At 34.7% G+C, this 16,654-nt stretch overlaps 1 protein-coding gene across 1 annotated transcript; it reads right to left on the bottom strand.

Annotated features, from left to right (window-relative positions):
* Window positions 1-314: 314 nt before the first annotated feature.
* On the bottom strand, window positions 315-16,358 carry LOC108222804 (myosin-6). The gene is made up of 39 exons (XM_017396717.2): window positions 16,033-16,358; window positions 14,808-14,936; window positions 14,404-14,547; window positions 14,147-14,292; window positions 13,880-14,036; window positions 13,610-13,668; window positions 13,337-13,496; window positions 12,831-12,980; window positions 12,598-12,734; window positions 12,347-12,493; window positions 12,140-12,241; window positions 11,368-11,425; window positions 11,172-11,273; window positions 10,542-10,579; window positions 10,258-10,384; window positions 9,974-10,141; window positions 9,758-9,889; window positions 9,554-9,663; window positions 9,414-9,474; window positions 9,070-9,247; window positions 8,781-8,986; window positions 8,400-8,519; window positions 7,277-7,375; window positions 6,501-6,713; window positions 6,274-6,413; window positions 6,084-6,195; window positions 5,957-6,001; window positions 5,784-5,867; window positions 5,540-5,710; window positions 3,714-3,869; window positions 3,425-3,619; window positions 2,854-2,982; window positions 2,682-2,752; window positions 2,486-2,585; window positions 2,318-2,374; window positions 2,031-2,087; window positions 1,585-1,665; window positions 1,404-1,486; window positions 315-971 (listed from the first exon to the last, which is right to left on the bottom strand). The coding sequence occupies exons 1-39, from the start codon at window positions 16,033-16,035 to the stop codon at window positions 857-859; spliced, it is 4,542 nt and encodes a 1,513-aa protein (XP_017252206.1). The 5' UTR covers window positions 16,036-16,358; the 3' UTR covers window positions 315-856.
* Window positions 16,359-16,654: the final 296 nt, after the last annotated feature.

The following is a 16,654-nucleotide window of genomic DNA, read 5'->3' as shown; positions in this document are numbered from 1 at the left end:
TGTTTTAATATTTTATTTTAATTTTACATAATGTAATTTCTAATATATTACACAATGTAGTTGCTGAAAAAAACATATTTTATATAATTGTATAGCTGTATCAATTATATTTATAAAAGCAGCTGCTGATCTTCAGAGCATGCTATCAATCTGGAGACTTCCTCGAAATAAAAACTTGACAATGCTTAAAGGTAAAAAATGACGCGGCAAGGGAGCACAATTCTTATCCCTTCATTTACAAGTATAACTTAAATGCAAGAAAACTTTTGAAATTGACTGCCAAATGATCTAGCAACTTATGCCATCATCACAAATATATAAACATGCTGTGGTGCATTTTTAAAATAATATCTCCTTAATCCTTACATATAAATTTACAAGCAAAAGAAAATTCGACTTACAAAAAAGAACAGGAGACGCTCAACAGTACTGAGCACACCACATACACAAGGGCGTAGAGAATCCAAGTACAATTTTTTTAGTAGAATTATCGTTTATGGTCAAATTTCTTTACATTACATATTTAACTTGATGGCCAGATGAAGTAAACTTTCGATCTGACTTTTACAGGGACACTGCCTCCCGTCTTCCTACAAAGAATGCTGCCTAGAGTGACAGAAGAATGGAAAAATACAAAACAAGATGCACTGCACACTTGAACAAAAAGAAACCCCCTACCCTGTGCTAGTGAAATCTTAACATATAAATTCAATAGATTAATTATACATAGTGGGCAGGCTTGAAAGGATAACCGTAGAAAAGAATGGATTTACAACATGAAATATGCCTGCCAAGTATATTTAGATTCCTGTACCTTGGCAGACATAAGAAAAGCATGCTCGAGCTTTAATAAAAATCACTCGTGCAAAAATTGGAAGGATAGATTTTCAAGAAGATCAGTCGCAGGTTTGACATCCAAAAATTCCTTTACTTGCAGTGAACTAGAAAGATCTTCAACTGAGAATGGAATGCTGCATACAGAGTAACGGCAGTAGTTATAGTCTGATAATTTATAATTATATTGCACTAAAGATAATCACGAATCCTGCATGAAAATATTATTTCCCTGCATTCAAGCATATAAAACTATTCCAGGTAAAAGTCAACATTTGTGTAGCATACTAGCATGTACAAACACATGCCACTAGTCTGAAATTTTATGAACATGTGGAATTCAAAGATAATCTATACTCCCCTAACCAAAAAAACGACAATCTATACTACTGGAAGAAGAATCTATTTCCCTGCACTATATTTTTTTCCTGGTAAAGGTCAACATTTGGATGGTATGTACAAGTGCATGCCCAAACAAAAATTTTCTCATCAACAACTTTTTCTCTACTTTAACTTGCTGCAAATGGTAATATAAAAGTATTTATTATGAAGAAAGGACAAGCTTTTACCTGGAATTGTCGTCCAGCAAAAAAGAGTTGCTTCCGGCACTGTTAGAGTCTTCAGTCATTAGTATCCTCATGCTTGAAATAACCTGGAAAAAAAAAATAACATCTGAGTCTGACCTGTTTAGCATCTACTAAAATTAGTGAGAACGGTAACTTGGTAGAATGCTTCCTTGATAAGACTTACTTCAGGAGATACACTTCGAGTGTTGTAATTATCATCCCAATACAGAGTGCATATTCTGTATAGCTGCTGGACACTTAGGACCTAAAATAACAAGTTTGTGTTTAGGCCAACATCAAAAGCTTATATAGCGGTACCAGCAATATAACATCTAACTGATTCTGTGGTCATTATTGTTTCAGATCATGTAGCAGTAAAGGTTTGAAACAACAATGCACTTCAAGAATTAGTTTGGCAGTTTTTTTTTTTGCTAAATAATAGTTTGGCAGTTTCAACAGAAGAAAAAAAACATTATGGAATTGGAATCACATGTATCAATTATCATATGCCAAGAAATACAGACGAGCTATGAATTGACCAAGTCAAAGTAGCTTCTTTTCCTTTATATGAAGAACAGAAAACAAACATGTGCAGGAAATATATGACAAAGAGGAGCACAGAGAACTTACGGGACACAAGTCATTAATGATCTCATCATAAGAAATTCTATACTTCTGATGTATAACCTGCAGGGGATAAAATAGATTACTAAGCTGCCAGCATACAACAAAGTTATACTTAAATCAGCAAGTCAAAATCATTTTGTAGATAAAAATATATGAACAAAACAGAAACAACACTGTAAGCTTTTGTACCTGAAGAAAGTCTACAAATTATTGATGCTACATGCATTTTATATGTGTGTCTGTGAGTGTTACATGACGCAAAATAGCACTTTAAATAAAAAGAAATATACCAAAAATCCAACAGACTGCCTAATATGCTTAAGTTCATCCCAAGCCGAGCCTGCATACTGCGATTTAAGTAAAAAGGATAAGAAGTCAAAGAGAATAAGAAGGCATTTAAATAGGCAAGTCAATCAAGTATTAATTATTTGAAAATTAATAAGATCTAAGAAACACACCTCCTCTTTTGCCTGGCAGCACCACTGCTCCAACTCTGCTAACCCAGATTTTACATACTCGCCATTGCTGAATGTGCAACACTCACGACGTAGTAGAAGACTGCAAATTATGGAAAGTTTGCATTAAGCTATGATCTGCAATGCAAAATGACACAACAGATGGTCTGGACAGGCATAGTACAAAAACTTGGGTTACCTGTTGAAGAGTTGCACATTAATATATGAGAAAATTTGGGTAAATATCTTCTGAACAATGATGGGTGGAACCTAAACATAAAAATATGATTAGGATGTTTTGCGACTCTTGTCTCATCCAAATTAAAGAACACACATATGTATATATAAATATATGTACACAAGGTTCCTACAAAATTTTCTTTTAGTGTACTGAGAAGAGTGTTGAGACAATCGATAATGCTTTGCCAATGATTTGAAGGAGAATCTTTGCCAAAAGAACGTCCGGATCTTAGTGCACCTCCCTTTGATGTCCTTGGTGCCTGAATTTATCATATTAATATTTCATAAACACAAAAATCTAAAGGCGAATGCTTTTATGGGTGCAGTTTGAAAGGAAAAGAATTAATTTGGAATCAGTAAGATACGAAATTTTCTGATACCATGTACATATCAAGAACTGCCCACCATTACATAATTTAGCTTGTTTCAAGTGACAATAATTAAAGAAATATCAGAAAACTTTCTATTTTATCGGATGAGTAAGAAAAAACTTGGCAAGGCTGAGAGAATTCTACACATGAGAAGTTTTGCCAGTTTACCAACTAATACTAAAAGTCAACATAATAGACTTCTTTGTAGGAGCATCAATACTCAGGCCAGAGAGTGAATATACTCAATAATCAAGATTCAAGCATATCATGTGCGCAAGTAACTCTTGCAGCAATGTTTATGCAAGTTGTACAAATTTCTATAGAGTCTGACCTGGATACACAAGGAAAGAAACAATCCCAGCTCCTTCTTCAAGTTATCTCTAATTATGCCATATATTTTCTCCACGTAAGCTGTAAGTTGCTGCTTAAAAAGCAATGCTGGATATTTAGCTTCAACCTGTCTGACTCCCTCCAGCGCAGCAGTGGCAGCAGTAATATTAACAGAAGAAGGGGATGAGCGAAATCCCTGAATGTTGCAGTAACATATAATTGTGCATGTCATTAGACAGACTTATTCATCTTGCAGAAAGGAATAATGAGGAAGGTAAGAAAGTCAGTACCATTGTCATTCTTCCAAAAAGTGATGTTGGCTGTGGTGGTTTCCGCACTGAACTTCCACCAGATGCACCAGCAGGCTTTAAACTTCTCTGAAGCAAGAATAACAATGTAGATGTATTTGACAGCCAATAAGCCATGTGCTCGTTATCATCTTGATCCTGCAGTTAAGTCATTATGATGATCATCCATTGTCTTACATTATAAAAAAAATACTTAAAGCATAACTGCATCCATTCTCAGGGATACAAGTACTAATACAATTTAATTTTGAGAGCACCATAAAGGTGAATTAATTGTATAGGAAAAGATAATTATGTTTGTCCAGGTATAACTGGGATCCACTAAAGGCTTGGGTAATATGTAGGACCCATACGGCGAGCTTATGCAACCGCTTATCCAAAACATTGAGCACGTGCTGCACTGCTATACATAATGAACGCTATTATTGTCCCCAAGTACATATATAAGCTTATTATTTAAGTACTTGAATAATGAACGACGTCCTTATGCCAAGTTGAGTTTTGTTTTCTGTGGCAGCTACTTTTATACTTCTAATCTGTTTCTTAAGTTGTTACAGTTATTATCGAATATATCTTGCATATAAAAATAAAATACATTTCCATACATTTTAATTTATTCTTTAAATTAATTTTTCCAAGTTCATGTTAAGTTTTTTTCCAAAATACATTAAGCTTAAATTGTGTTGCATATAAATATGTAAAGAGAAATTAACTACTTTTACCAGTAAAAGTTATTTGTTGAAAGTCAATTTTAAATAAGTCAAATTGGATACTATATTAATATTTAGTGATAAAATTATATTCCATTATAAAATTACAATATATTCTTATTAAAAAACTTATATTTACAAATAAAAAATAGCAACGTAAAATCTAATTAATTTTGATTTTCAATTAAAAATTTGTGAATATACCGTGCAAATGGAGGACTTGGGTTTAGAATCAGAAATGCATTTACTGATATAACTCTAGCTGGAAAATAAACATATTGTTGCTGTTATCACCGTTACTACTACATAATGTATTGGTTATACTTATAATTTTTTAATCTGTGTTATAAGATACAGTATTTAAAGTTATAAGGCTAACACATATATCACATTATATAAGGATTTACAAGATTACAAATATAATAACAAATGTCATAACCAAATAATGTGCTACTGTGATGTATTATTGAGTGCCCTGTGGCTTTAAATAATAAGTAAAAGATGAGAGTCGAAGAAACCTACCTAGCTGATTTCAAGGTGGCAGAGGAGATGAGTTTAATTGAGTGCAAACACAATACTCTAACAATGTTCCCTTAAAACGCTTTATCAGAGTTTAATTTGAGTGCTGAAAAATAACTTGGGCAACTATATGTGAAAACCTTGTAAAAGATCTTGTTAATTTCGTTTGACAGAACAGTATATTGATGATCAAGGAATTTTTAAGTTAAAGTGCCTCGATCTCATAACCCTAAAGATTGAATGAATATAATCACATTTTTTTATATCAGAATGTAAAGCTGCAATAGTAACTAAACATTTTATTTATGATGAATATACACAAGTTAGCTGTATCAGACGGTAGATTTCTTTCAGCAGTTCCATGTTGGGACAGTAGCAGAATAGTAAATGTCAATAACAATTCGACCAGGTCCTGTATCCAAACCCAGAATTAAGCCTCTTATTTAGCTGATGACAGCAAAACATTGAGGGTGTTCACATTAATATAAACACTGACATTATTAACAAGGATAGGTATATTAAAGCAAAAAGGATGCAAGATAAATAATAATATGATAACTTGGGCACTGCCTTTATTACCTCTATGGCCGAACCAATCATCTGAATGAGACGATCAAACACACTAGTCTTTTCTGCTTCCAAGGACTTCCAGTGTATAAGACATTTGTAAATTGTAAAGGCAGCAACAGGTTTGCCTTGACTAAACCCGACATCTTTCATGACACAGTCAATAAGAGCATCAACGTTCTCCTGCATCAATATATTAGAATAAGCCATTGTAAAACTATAAAATAAGGTCTCTGAAATCTAAATCAGCAATTACATGTTGACGATCAACAGGGGGCCTCTTAAAATTGCTATCAGGATCAGTCCTTGTGTTCTTAGCAGGTGTGCCACTTTGTGGTTCCTGCAGTTTATTTTTTATTAGAAATATTGTCCCCCCGCCCCTCCAAAAAAAGAGCCATAAAGATATGATTTATAGTATGATACACTTACACTGGATCGACTATCTTCTTTTGCATGAATTCCATTCTCTAAAATCTGCAGAAAAGCAAAATTAACAATCAGATAGTGTCTGAAGGATAAGGAGATTACTGTTTACTTTTCTCAAACAAATGCTGACCTTGGTTGATGGAGTCGTTACAAATTCTAACCCTCGTTTAACTGGTGAAGTTGACAATGCTTGCTGAAGGATTTCATTCTCAGATTTCATGTCAGAGACTTTTTCCTCAAGCCTGAATATTAAAAACAACAATAAGCATCTCACTAATCAACTGAAAGTTCAAAGATACATCTAGCACCTTTTTACCAACCTGTGCATAGCCGTCTTTAACTGAACTAACTTGGATTCTGCCTCCAAGGCTTGCTTTAACCTCTCCTCACTAAGCTTATTAGTCTCTTCATATTTTTTCTCAGTTTCACCGATTTTCACTTCAAGAGAGCTTACCATAATCTGTAATAATATACAGAAAAAATTCTGTCATGCCCAAAATGGAAAAAGAAAAGAAGCAACTATGCAATACATTTTCATACGTCTAACCTTAAGTTTCTCATTTTCAGCGGTAAGTTTATCCATCAGGCCATGATCAACAACTGGAACTTCCTGTATGACAGGGACTTGTTCAGCCAACTTTTTAGCAGCCTCGCGTTCTTTTTGAAGTAAGTCTTTAGCTTCCTTGAACTGAAGTTGCACATCTTGCAAAGCGGATTGTAATTTGATATTTTCCTGTGTCTTTGCTTCTTCCAGATCAGCCTAAAACAAAGATTAAAACGGGTAACGAAAAAGTTGCATTAAGAATCATACACACAGTAAAATCCTTAGAGAAGCACAAAAAGGTTGCTACTTGTGCATTCTCCTGTCGATGTGGTTCAGGTTACAAGCCTTTATTTGCTTATCCCGTTGAAATTAAGTAGTGGCAGTTGTTACCCTCGCTTGGCAAGAGGGAAGTGCCCAATACACTACCCTTCGGCCCCAGTTATACAGTAAAACTGATATTTACATATGCAAACTACAGACTTCCTGAAATCACCAAGAAGTCCCGCGCTTCCACAGGCAACCAACATCCTTCAATTAATATTTACTTCATACTCCATGTACAACCATTTAATCTTTAACTTACTGCTTTAAAGTCTAGACATTGTTATGTACTACCGTCTACCTTACATAGCGGCAACAACATGCAACTTGTTTCTGTCAATATATGTATAAATGGTAAATAGAAAGTCAAAGAATCCAACAAGATAACTTAAATACTTTACAAGCTAGATGCAGATACTTGCTAATTAGAGGGTTCACCGTTCACCAGATAAACTTACCCTTATACGTTTCTCCAGCTGTAACCGCCATGTAAGTTCCTCAACTTGCTTCTCTAATTTATTCTTTGCGGCTTGAAGAGCACCGGTTTCCTTTGCAGCCTGCAGTGGAAATCATCAAGAACAAGGAACAGAATACATCCTAAAGTATGCACTAATAAACAGACCTTAATAATTATTAGCTCCCGCAAACATTAGATCACTATATATGACACAAAGTATTGCAACATAAATACTTTTGATTATGTTTTCATATTCAAATAAAAAAAAATAAGTTCCACGGAAGTCAAAAACTGCTTAAGAAGGTGAACAAGTATTTCATGCATACATTAGAGATACTTATGTTTGCAAACCTAATTAAAAGTCAATCATGCACTACCAAATTATTCACAACTGTTTTTCTCTGTGTCCCTTCATAGAATTTTTTTATTGTTTAGGAGGCAAGAAAGAAAGGGAGATCAATTTTGCATGCTAACACAGCAAAACCGTGGATACAGGGACGGGCCTATGTGTCCTGCAGGGGCCATGCCTCCGCCCTGAAGTTTCAGCTAGGTGTGCACATGTTTGCTGTTTTTGGGAGTATCAGAAGATTCAGTTAAATGTTTGTATATAACTTGCTGTATTTACCTGTGGATTGTACCTTTACCAGTTGGTTCCGGGGAGAACTAATTCTTCGCCTTCTTAATGTTCATACCACTTAAATATACAATTATCTGTTAGATATTTTATCATAAGGAGTGTTTTTAGTATATGAAACTGTTTAATAGATATCTACATGTTGTAGACTTTTATTTTAAAGGAGAGTATCAAACCAAAATTTTGTACGACTACAAATTATAGCCATGTTGGCTTTTTATAGTATAATAATATAGATATAGATAGTAATTGACCATTTCAAAGGAAATCTTCATTTATTTTATTACCGGTCTAACTCTTGTTGAAGTATTGAAGTATTAAAGGGCATTATATATATATATATATATATATATATATATATATATATAATGGTAATGTTCCTAACGTAAGCTAATTGATAAAGTTTAGATAATGGCAAGTACGATAAAATATTAGAAGCAGGAAAATATATTAACAGGAAAAGAGTAAGCAATAGTAATATAGTATTCACCATCTTGAGTGCTCGCAATTCTTTACGAGCAATTTTCCCTCTCCACGCACATTGTGTGGTGATTGCAGCTTTCTTCAGCTCCTTATAGTGCAAACAAGCTAAGAATTTACGGCAGTGGCTCTGATATAACAAATTGAGTTATTTTATGTCATAAGAAAAGATTTGGCAATATGTAGATATCCTACATGTAAAGACAGAACTTTCTGATGTACTCAACTACGGACCCCTGCTGTTTATCATGTCATATGTGTGTGTGTGTGTACACGCGCGCGCGCGTGTGTAAGGCAGAAATGTAAGCAAAAGTATGAAAAAGTTTGTTCCAGCATAAAACTGATGAAGAGTTTGTTTCAGAAAACCACGTGCTACATAAATTAGCCTCACCTGGATCATAACTGCTGCTCTAGTCTGTTTCCTGAAGCGAAGTTCTCTCCGAGCAGTCATTCCCCGCATACCTGTCTGAATGGAAATGGCAGAACAGCACAGATCTTTATAAGCTTTTCTAGCAAAATGCATGCGTAGATTTCTTTGAATTCTCTGACAAGAGGCTTCTCTCCGCATGCCTCCATAGATATGCCGAGCAAGTTGTCCTAATAAAATTAGAGGGAAAGATATTAAGGAAAGAAACATGTAAAACTGTCAAAGGTCATTCACATCCAGCACAATCATGTACCTCTGCACACAGACTGAATCTGCAAAACGGACTGACGCAACATAATAAAACTTTTTCTAGCCATGTATGAACGAATTTTCCTCTGGATAATGCTAGCTGATCTTCCTAAGACTTCAGTCCTGCGAGCATCCAGCTCTGCCATCTGACCTGCCCTTAAAAACACTTTTGTTTTACCGATCTGCATAAACAACCAAGAGATGTTTGGTTGAGAAAAATTAAATACATCAGCTTAATTCAGCAGATGATGGATTTGACGATTATTACTCTTTAAAATAAGTCATAGATGTATGTCAATATCCTGAAATTTAATACAAAGTATATAGCTACACCAGCACACAAATTACCTGATAGCCATCAAGCCCCACCTTCTCCAGAAGTTTCTTGCAAGCATTGATCTCATCCAAACTATTATTATACAAAAATTAGCCAAGAAAGTTTATGGTTTTGAAGAAATATAAAAGCCAGTTCAAATTCAATTACAAACCTGCCACTTAAAACTTCAGGAGCAAGGATGCCAAAACGATCCACAAATTCATAAAATGGTTTTCTGGTAGGATATCCAGCACAGCTTATCCTAATTGCCTCCATCACTCCCTGCAAAACAGACATATTAAAGTCAAACCGGAAACCAAATGCAAACAAAATCCAACTCATAGATAATCATTGGTGATACAGTAAGTAAACTTACCCCGCAACGTAGTTGTTGTAGAACGTTATGGTTCTCAAATATAGCTGGCTTAAGAAGATTGTTAGGCTTTACACATCGTATGTAATGAGGTTCAGTTGAACTGAGAGTTTCGAGCAATGACTGCAATTGTTGCTGAAAGAACAAAATTGAACTTCACTAACAATGATGACCTAAAAGAACAATATGATTAATTAGAATATCAGCGAGAGACTATACTTTAAAACGTGATCCTATTGAAGAGAACTTTGAGCTTTTTGAGGACTCCTCCGATGGTGGAAACAAACTCGCCACAAAGGAACAGGAAGAAGCATTCAGAAGAGATTGGTGTTCGGCTACAACGTAATCTTTGTTTTTATCCAGAAACAGTTCAGTTTGATAAGTGACCTGAAATAGTTATTACACATTATATTATTCATGTGGCTTACTGGCTTCTATCCTTTTATCTTATTAAATTTTGACCATCAACAATATTATGCAACAAATGAAAACTTCAAACTTACATCACCAGCATAATGACCAATGGTGAAGCCAGAACGAGAGAGTTTCGGCTTGCTGAATCGTTTATGGTCCTTAAATGTCTGATAGAGCTTTTGTGCAAAAGTTTCATGTGTTGACCTTGGAAACATGCTACAGAATATATTTAAGTTGGATTCCACAATCAGAACAATTAGATCATAATATAGAAACCAAACAGATGACCAAGTAAAGCAATGTGCTACAGGTATCTATCTGTAAAACAAAAGCAAACAACAGGAAGAGTTTGCACTTTGCATTGTCTACTTACCAAGCTTCATCCAAAAGAGCTATAATGCCCCCCGGTTTCTAAGGAAGAAAAAAAAAATACATTAGCAAGGAGAAGACCTGGACATAGAATCTCGTGTCAGTTATCCATTTGTCTACAATAAGTTCTACACCGATAGACATAACATCAAGGATACCAAAAAAGAATAGATATTTAAAAATAAAAGCAAGAAACAACATCAATCCTTCCAAACACCTCCAGCCGAAAAGAAAACTTAGAAGAAACTTACAATATTACATATTCAAGATTTTTACAGTATAAGTAAAGACCGGGTCTTGTGCTTCAAATGTTACTTCCAGTTGGTCAATTAGACATAGGGTAGGATTATATGCTCTTAAAGCTACAGGATGAATAGTATTATATTATTCAAATGTAATGATGTGCACAGTAGCTTAGTCAGCAAGCACAGTATTATTTCTGCACACCCTCTTACATGAAAGGTCAAACTCTAAAATAGTGCCTCCACATCAAGAATAATGTTAACCAAATATTTAGCACTGACATGAAAGCATGCAACAGTTTATATATCAATTTTAGTTCAAATAACTAAAACAGAAGTGCAGTTAATAGTAAGGTTGGAAATATACTAGATTTACATAGAATGACACTAACCTTTTCGATGAGATCCAATATATCTTGATTATCAATGAATTCAATATAGCTCCAGTTGATTTCTTCTTTGGTATACTCTTCTTGCTCCATTTTAAAAACATGCTATCCAAAGGAATCAGATACCAAAGACAGAATCATTAATTTATTGTCGTATTTTTTAAGTGAGAAAAAGCATGCAAATGCTAATGACCAACACCTGATTGAAGTGTTGTTGAAGTTTCTCATTTGTCAGATTGATGCAAAATTGCTCAAAGCTGCAATGAAAGCAAATCATTTATATCATAAAGAATAACCTAACACTTACTTTCAATAATCATTTCTTTAGAAATCTTAATTTACTAGATACAAGCCAGTCTTCACATACTAGTTCCAGATAGAAATATAATGAATAATAAACAAAAACAACATTTTAATTGTGAGGACCAGAACTGTAAAAATGATTTTTTAAGTGGCTGCTGACTTTATAATTCCCTACCTCATAATTAGGCTCTTGAAACAAAGCAGCAACTAATGGCAGGTGAAGATGCAAAACTCATAATTGCATCACTTATTCAAAAACAAAGACTTCAGACTCGCGGGCAGACACCGAAATATATACAATAACTACTTAATTATTAGAACAGGAAAAAAGCACCAGAGGACAAATTCAGACAACAAAAGCTGGCTAATATCCTCAAAGATGGATAAGAAACATCCTCACAGAGGCCTTCAGCACACCATTGAGCAGTATAAAGATGTTCTGCGGCTAATACAGACATTGAAGAGATTGTTTAAACCTTGATGTGAAGACATGCTGCTCTTGGTATATAGAGCATGATACTCAAGCACAAGATACAGATGTGGGGGTTTGAAAAATATGGTAAAACCCGACCCTTTGGTGCCAATAGTCACATGAAAATCTGTTGCAGCTAACTGCATTTAATCAGATCTTCACAAATATGAAAACAAAAGGCGTACCAGTTAAGCACCTGTTTGTCTTGAAACTCTCAAACCCATAAATATCAAGCACCCCAATTAAGTACTTTGAAGAGTGATCTTGGCCAATTGAACTATTGATCTTATCTACAAGCCTGCATAGATATCACCACGAATGGATGTATAAAACAAAAGAGTAAACACAAATGTAAAATAGCCAGTAGTGGAAACTGCTCCAAAGCATATGAAATGGAGCGCACCAGTCAAATAACCGTGAATACACAACTTTTGCCAATGCATCTCTACTGGTGGCTGCAGATTCTGGGTCCAACCACTTGGTGATCGTTTCATCACGGGTTACAATAACACGTTTGCAGAGGGAATCCTCCAAAGCCTTTACATCACACCTGTAGAAATATGGAATTAACAAGTCACACTCAAGTATTGCAATTTCCCAATAAAATAACAATTAAAGCAAACAGAGGTACAACACTACAAGTATGATCATTACATAAATAATTCGGCTGCAGTTCTAAGATGGAACCAAGATTTGTCATCTTTGGGCACTGATGAGTCCGCTTCCTTTCCCTTAGCAAATTCAATGTTCCCCAGATGGAGTATTGCAGCTACAACTCGGAATATAGCTTCCTGAGATAATTAACATTAGTTTGACAAAGGCAAACTCAAAGAAACTTCATGCAAAGAATTTGTTGTTCCAACATAAGATAATCTTCCTTAAATTACCTGTTCCTCTGAGCTAATTCCAACAACATCCATAGCCCTTTTAGTTGCCGCATATTCTTTAGATTCATCTAATCCATCTATCTCATAGCAATTTGATTGATTAAGATAATGAAATGTTCTTGGATTTCCCAATTTGTACCTTTGAAGCTCCTGACAGCAGAATACAAAGACAAAGTCCTCAAACTGACCATCATGCAGCATACATAACATTAAGTGTATAGACTAATGTCAGCAGCTGCGACATTTATAAGATAAGGTGTCAACACAACAAGACCCCAGAAAAGTGTGGGATTGGATGGAAGCATTGAACCTTGTTTTAGAAAAACAACATATATTGATAATGCCGCCAATATGCAATAAGAAAACTTAAAATCATCACGTCAAACTCAAATATGATAAATTAATAATACGTTTCACAATTATGTAACCAGAAATAAACACTGTAATAAGTGTCTAGCAAATCTTTAGTACACAAAAACCTTTTTAAATAACTAAAAAAACGGTACCTCTTGTGGTGCAGCACAAAGCATGTAGAAACAGTGATAATTCCTTTCAGGATCAGAGAGTTGACACACACGGGATCTTTCCAACAAATAAGTTCTAATAGCAGCTCCCGAAATTCTACCCTTATTATCAAACTGAATCTCAACGAACTTTCCGAATCGACTACAGCACTCAAAACGCGCAAGTTAGAAGCAGACAAAGAACAATGGTGCAGACACTTTAAAAAAAATATGTTGTTTAAACATGAAATTTGTTGAATTAGCAAATCTTCCCACCTTGAGTTATTGTTTCTGACAGTTTTTGCATTCCCAAATGCTTCCAGGACAGGGTTGGACTGCAATAAAAAATAAAAAAAATAATAAGCATATTTATTAATCTCTGCTATATGAAGTAAATTCATTCATTGAATCCAGGCGAAAGATTTATCATCTGGGATTAAATCCCGAGTTATTGTGAAGTAGGAAAAAAAAAGAGATGAGATTATAGAATGGAAAGATTCTCATTTGTGAGCTTGATAAACAAAATCTTATGAAAGATGTAATTACCTCTAGGACTTTCTGCTCAACAGATCTTCCCCCAGTTGAAGCTCTTCCACCCATGTAGGCCAAATAATGCATAAGCTGTTTAGTGCTTTCAGTTTTACCAGCCCCGCTCTCACCACTGACCAAAATCGACTGACTAATACCCTCATTAATCATAACTCTGCATCATGAGATGAGCCTTATTACAGATTTAAACAATACATAACAAAATTAAAAAATAAAAAATAAAAACTGTGTTTGATCATTAAATGGGATATGTTGATCCATTACCTGTATGCAGCATCAGCAACAGCAAATGGGTGGGGACTGAGCTCACCAAAAGCTGCACCTTTATATTGCGCCATCATATGGCTATCATAAAGATGCGGTAATCTTCTAAAAGGGTTTACAGCAATTAATATGTTCCCTGTGTAAGTCTGGGACACAATAACAATAATCAGGTTCATTTACATTTACTTTTTACAGGAAATGACATAGCAGATGCTTTCAGGTAATTAGCCAGATAGTAAGAAGGCCTTTGAACTTACATAAATTTCATTAATATCATATCTAGATTTTAAATTACTTAGAACCCCTGGTTCGTGCAAATAAGCAAGTTTAGTCATATCATCCACTCCGCATGGAGGTGCTTCCGCGTCCTTGGGATAAACATTTGAAGTATTGACAACTACCTATAGTGCAAATTCAACATCAAAAGGTTAGAGAGGGCAAACTTAGAAAAGCTTGTTCCATGCAAGGAAAACAACAATCAAGAACTTTACAAGTCCATCCATTAAAATGACAAAACATCCTACTTTAATTCCATTATAGAAATCATCTACTACACATTAAAAATCAAGATAAAGAGGTCACCCCACCAATCTCACAATAGTCATTATACAATAACACATAATAAGTCCTACATATGATCTGTCACTGTAAGAGTTCTCACCCTCTTCCCTGTAGTACAGAGAACATCAATGTTTTCCCCATTGACTCCAACAACTTCTCCATCAATCCAAGCATCATCTGGGTCCTCCACCCATACAACAGAACCAACCCCTAAGCTTGCCAGAACAACCTACAGATTACAAGCATCAGCAGTCGGCACTTAAGTAATTTTAATTTCGTACAACTAGAAATTCGACAAGTAAATATTGATAGTAAGAGTCTGCTCTTGTTGCAACCATTAACGCATGTAAATGCTACAAGTTCATAAAAATAAAATGGGGACTCAGATTTAATAATACAGCGTATGTTATCAAAGACAAGGAACTTTTGTTTGAAGCTCTACGAGATTAAACTGTCAACCGTTGGCATACATAGTGGACATACTTGATTTAAAATTTGATAGTTAAGAAGAACTAGTCAATGATATCTAGCTAAAATTAATGAAAACCAGCTAAGACACTATTGTAGTTACAATATCCATTATCCACCATACTTGAACTATTCACAGCAGAAAGATTAGCGGCTGCAGTACCCAAAAAAATTCTGACAATATAAAAGTCTAAAAATATATGGGTAGAGAAACTTTAATATGATAAGCAGATAAGTTGTATTTCGCGCAGCCTAAGTTTACCACTACATTTGACTTTCAAAAGTAAATCAAAACTTACTTACACGATGGCAACACATAATTCTTCTCCCCTAATTCTACCCGTGTTATTTTCCCTCATAAATAATAGGGAAAGAGAATTAATCTCCAATTATATGGTGTTAATTCCTATCTTTAGTAAAAGCCGATTTTAGAAAGAATGCCTAGTGATCTAATATATACACCTTGATCCTAAACGTGAAACATAATCAAATCTAAACTTAGTTGAGCTTGTCTTGCTAAATCAACTCTAACAATGCTGCTCGTAATGACTAAAACATATTGAAGTGCACAAATTCAACCCTTGGTCAACTAATATTCACAGTGCTAAACCTAATCAAACTGAATAATCTTCTGCAAAACAGCAGCTAACAATGTGCATCTACAAAATCCTAATATACATACATACTATCGAATCGAACTAAAATCAAGTATAAAACAAACAAACACTAACAAAGTCAGCGACAGTCAATCCAGATTAAACCTAATTACACAACGTATACAAACATATATGACAATAAAAAACTTAAATTAAATCAATAATCAACAAATACAGCAATACAAGAAGAGAACAAATCACCATTTCTCAGCAACTCGAATCGGATCGGAAACTCTCGGAATTTATCAACCAGCTTCCGATTCGATCCGACTACTTCCAGTACTGGCCAAGAACTTAACTCAATCAATTCAATACATCTGCAAACAAAGTGCCTCCCCTCTCTCTCTCTCGTGTTTATGTATGTGAGTAAAGGCTAGTGGGATGAATTGATGGGAGAGATTGATTGATTTCAATTAGTAATTGCTGTTTCTCTCTCGCGCGCGCTCTCTCTCTCTCTCTCTCTCTCTGTCTATATCTCAGCTAAGCTAATGAAGAGATTTCTGTTTTTGCGCGTTTGTTGGTTTCTCGTCTTTTTCTTCTATTTTCCAATTTTTATTTTTTAGTCTTTTGTCATTCCCTCCCACGTTGTTCGGATTTGGTCATGCTTTAGGTTTAGCAACTCATTATGTTAATTAACTCCATTTTTTTTTATTCACTTTACGTGTCCTTTTTTTCACTTTACGTGTCTTTTCTCGCTTGCTTTTCTTTGTTTTCAAATTTTGGATTTAATTAATTTTTTATTAAACTAATTTTTAACATCTCAACGCAGGTAAACCTAATGTTGTTAGCATTATTAAGAACAAAATGTGTGGTAATCGAATAT

Source organism: Daucus carota, chromosome 5, assembly GCF_001625215.2.
Source record: "Daucus carota subsp. sativus chromosome 5, DH1 v3.0, whole genome shotgun sequence".
NCBI classification, from domain to species: Eukaryota; Viridiplantae; Streptophyta; class Magnoliopsida; order Apiales; family Apiaceae; genus Daucus; species Daucus carota.
The sequence above is the reverse complement of the archived record's forward strand: the minus strand, read 5'-3'. Positions and strand labels throughout refer to the sequence as shown.